General features: G+C 52.3%; 1 protein-coding gene across 1 annotated transcript; it reads right to left on the reverse strand.

Moving 5' to 3' along the window:
• Positions 1-367: 367 nt before the first annotated feature.
• Positions 368-1,103, reverse strand: PEX39 (peroxisomal biogenesis factor 39). Its single transcript, XM_087438604.1, has one exon. The coding sequence runs from the start codon at positions 932-934 to the stop codon at positions 695-697; it is 240 nt and encodes a 79-aa protein (XP_087294730.1). The 5' UTR covers positions 935-1,103; the 3' UTR covers positions 368-694.
• Between the last annotated feature and the right edge of the window lie 1,349 nt (positions 1,104-2,452).

Here is a 2,452-nt window from a genome sequence, read left to right on the forward strand (position 1 = left end):
CATTGCTAAGAAACTTCCCAGTGGGTCAGACCCCTTTAGTGTGTCCCAAGGAGCATTTTTAAAGTGAAAACAAGGGCCGGCCCCGTGGCTTAGTGGTTGAGTGCGCGCGCTCCGCTGCTGGCGGCCCGGGTTCGGATCCCGGGCACGCACCAACACGCCGCTTCTCCGGCCATGCTGAGGCCGCGTCCCACATACAGCAACTAGAAGGATATGCAACTATGACATACAACTATCTACTGGGGCTTTGGGGGAAAAAATAAATAAATAAAATTATAAAAAAAAAATAAAGTGAAAACATATTTATGCATCGCAGATAGTCAAGTAAGTATGACATTTGTTTCAATTACAAATAAGGACTGAAACAGGATTTAAAAAAAAAAAAAATTTAATGAAGATCATGGTTAAGAAATACGGATACAAAACAACCCCAATGATGCTCCCAGGAGGCTTAAGTCCAGTTGAGACAGGTCAGGGCGAATGCACAAAAGATGAAGAACAGAGTGGCCAGTATCCAGGGTCCGAGTTTATACAGGACACCGTCACGCTCTCCAGATCTCGGCTCAAAGGACCTCGAGCTTCAGGAACCCACTGCGTGTCATTTAGGAAGGAGCGGTCGCTGCCTCCCCGGGGCCGGGCCCCTCCAGGCGGCTCCTCTCCCCGTACCCGAGGGTCCGCGGGGCCTGGGGCCTCGGGTCTAGGGCGGGGGCGCGGGGGCGTCGGCCGAGCCCGCGGCCTCCCAGGGCTTGGGCCTCCGCGGGAGCCGGGACGCCGTGGGCTCGCCACGGGTCGCCGCGATGTGGCGCCTCTCGAGGCCCGGGAGCTGCCGGCCCTGCTGGACCAGCTGCAGGAGCTGCGCCAGAGTCACGGAGGCCGGGGCCAACTCCGCGGGCGTGGGAGCGCTGCCGGAGCAGCGCGGACCGCCCTGCCGCTCCATGTCTGCCGGCGAAACCAGACGGCCTGCGGCGAGGCAAACACTTCCGGGTGGCGTGGGAGCAACCACCGTCAGAGGAAATGAAGGGGGGTCGCAGACCAGACCACGCCGGCCCAGAAAGTGGGGAGCATTGAGAACCAGGACCAGCTCCGCGCAGGAGCGCTTCACACACACACACACACACACAATTTAGCCCACCCCAGAGCCTCCAACGTGGAATGTGCTTTAGAAGAAACTTGAAGGCTTACACCGACCGGAACGTGCATGCCGACACGCTGATGCAAGCAGAAAGACCCGTTTGCACAATAGGCACCGCGCACATACCTACTTCCATGCACACGCAGAAGTGCGCACGTACAGGGACACGTGCATGGACATTTGGGGGGGGCGGCATAATCTCCATCCCAGGCTCCGAAGCACCAGACAGATAATGGCTGTGGAGCTATCTCCAGTGGCCTCAGGAGAACTGGGAATAAGTGACACCACTGCAGGGCCTGGCCACTCTTCCCATTTCCTGCCATCCAGACTCTGCTCTTGGTGTTCCCGAAAGGGATGAAAGGAGATGAAGGCAGGCCAGGTGTGCTGCAGTCCCTCTGACTGCTTGGAAGATCAGTACCAATATTTCTCAGGTTTCTATCAAAAGCTAGCCTGATCTTAATCAAGTAATCCAAGTTTAATTATTATTAATAGGACAAACTGGCATCATGTGTCTCCTGATGGGAGGCACTGAGAAGGATACTACAGATGTAGGAATACTGCGTCTCTTCTGTAGTATTCCTGCTGACAATGTTCTCTCTGAATCTGATCTTGAGGAAATAGACAAACCAAAGTGAGAGACATTCTGCAAAATGACTGGCCTGGACACTTTGTAGATGTCAGTGTCATAAAAGACAAAGAAAGAAAGAAAAAGAAAAGACAGGAACTCTGTCAGATGACAGGAGATACGAAACATGCAAATTGTGATCCTGGATTGGATCCAAGATAAGGGGAAAATCAACTATAAAGGACTTTTTCCCCTGGGGAAAATTTGAATGTGACATGTATATTAGATGATAGTGTTACATCAATGTTAAATGTCTTGAGTGCAGTCATTGTGCTCTGGTTATGTGGGAGATTGACCTTGTTCGTAGGAGATACATGCTGAAGTATTTAGGGGTGATGTGTCAGGAGAGAGAGAGAGAGAGAGATTGAGAGAGAAAGCAAAGGTGGCAAAATTGCCAAGAACTGGTTAATCTAAATGGTTTGAAACTTATCAAAGCAAAAAGTTGGAGGCAGGGCCGGCCTGGTGGTGCAGTGGTTAAGTGTGCGTGCTCTGCTGTGGGGTCCCGGGGGTTCACAGGTTCGGATCCCAAGTGCGCACCGATGCACCGCTTGTTAAGCCATGCTGTGGTGGTGCCCATATAAAGTAGAGGAGGATGGGCACGGATGTTAGGCTCAGGGCCAATCTTCCTCAGCAAGAAAAGAGGAGGATTGGCATCGGATGTTAGCTCAGGGCTGATCTTCCTCACAAAAAAAAAAAAA

This window comes from Ceratotherium simum, chromosome 13, assembly GCF_057802395.1.
Source record: "Ceratotherium simum simum isolate JZ-2026a chromosome 13, ASM5780239v1, whole genome shotgun sequence".
NCBI lineage: Eukaryota > Metazoa > Chordata > Mammalia > Perissodactyla > Rhinocerotidae > Ceratotherium > Ceratotherium simum.

Excerpts from the sequence above, each read along its gene's own strand:
- PEX39 (XM_087438604.1), bottom strand. The coding sequence starts at position 934 with ATGGAGCGGCAGGGCGGTCCGCGCTGCTCCGGCAGCGCTCCCACGCCC.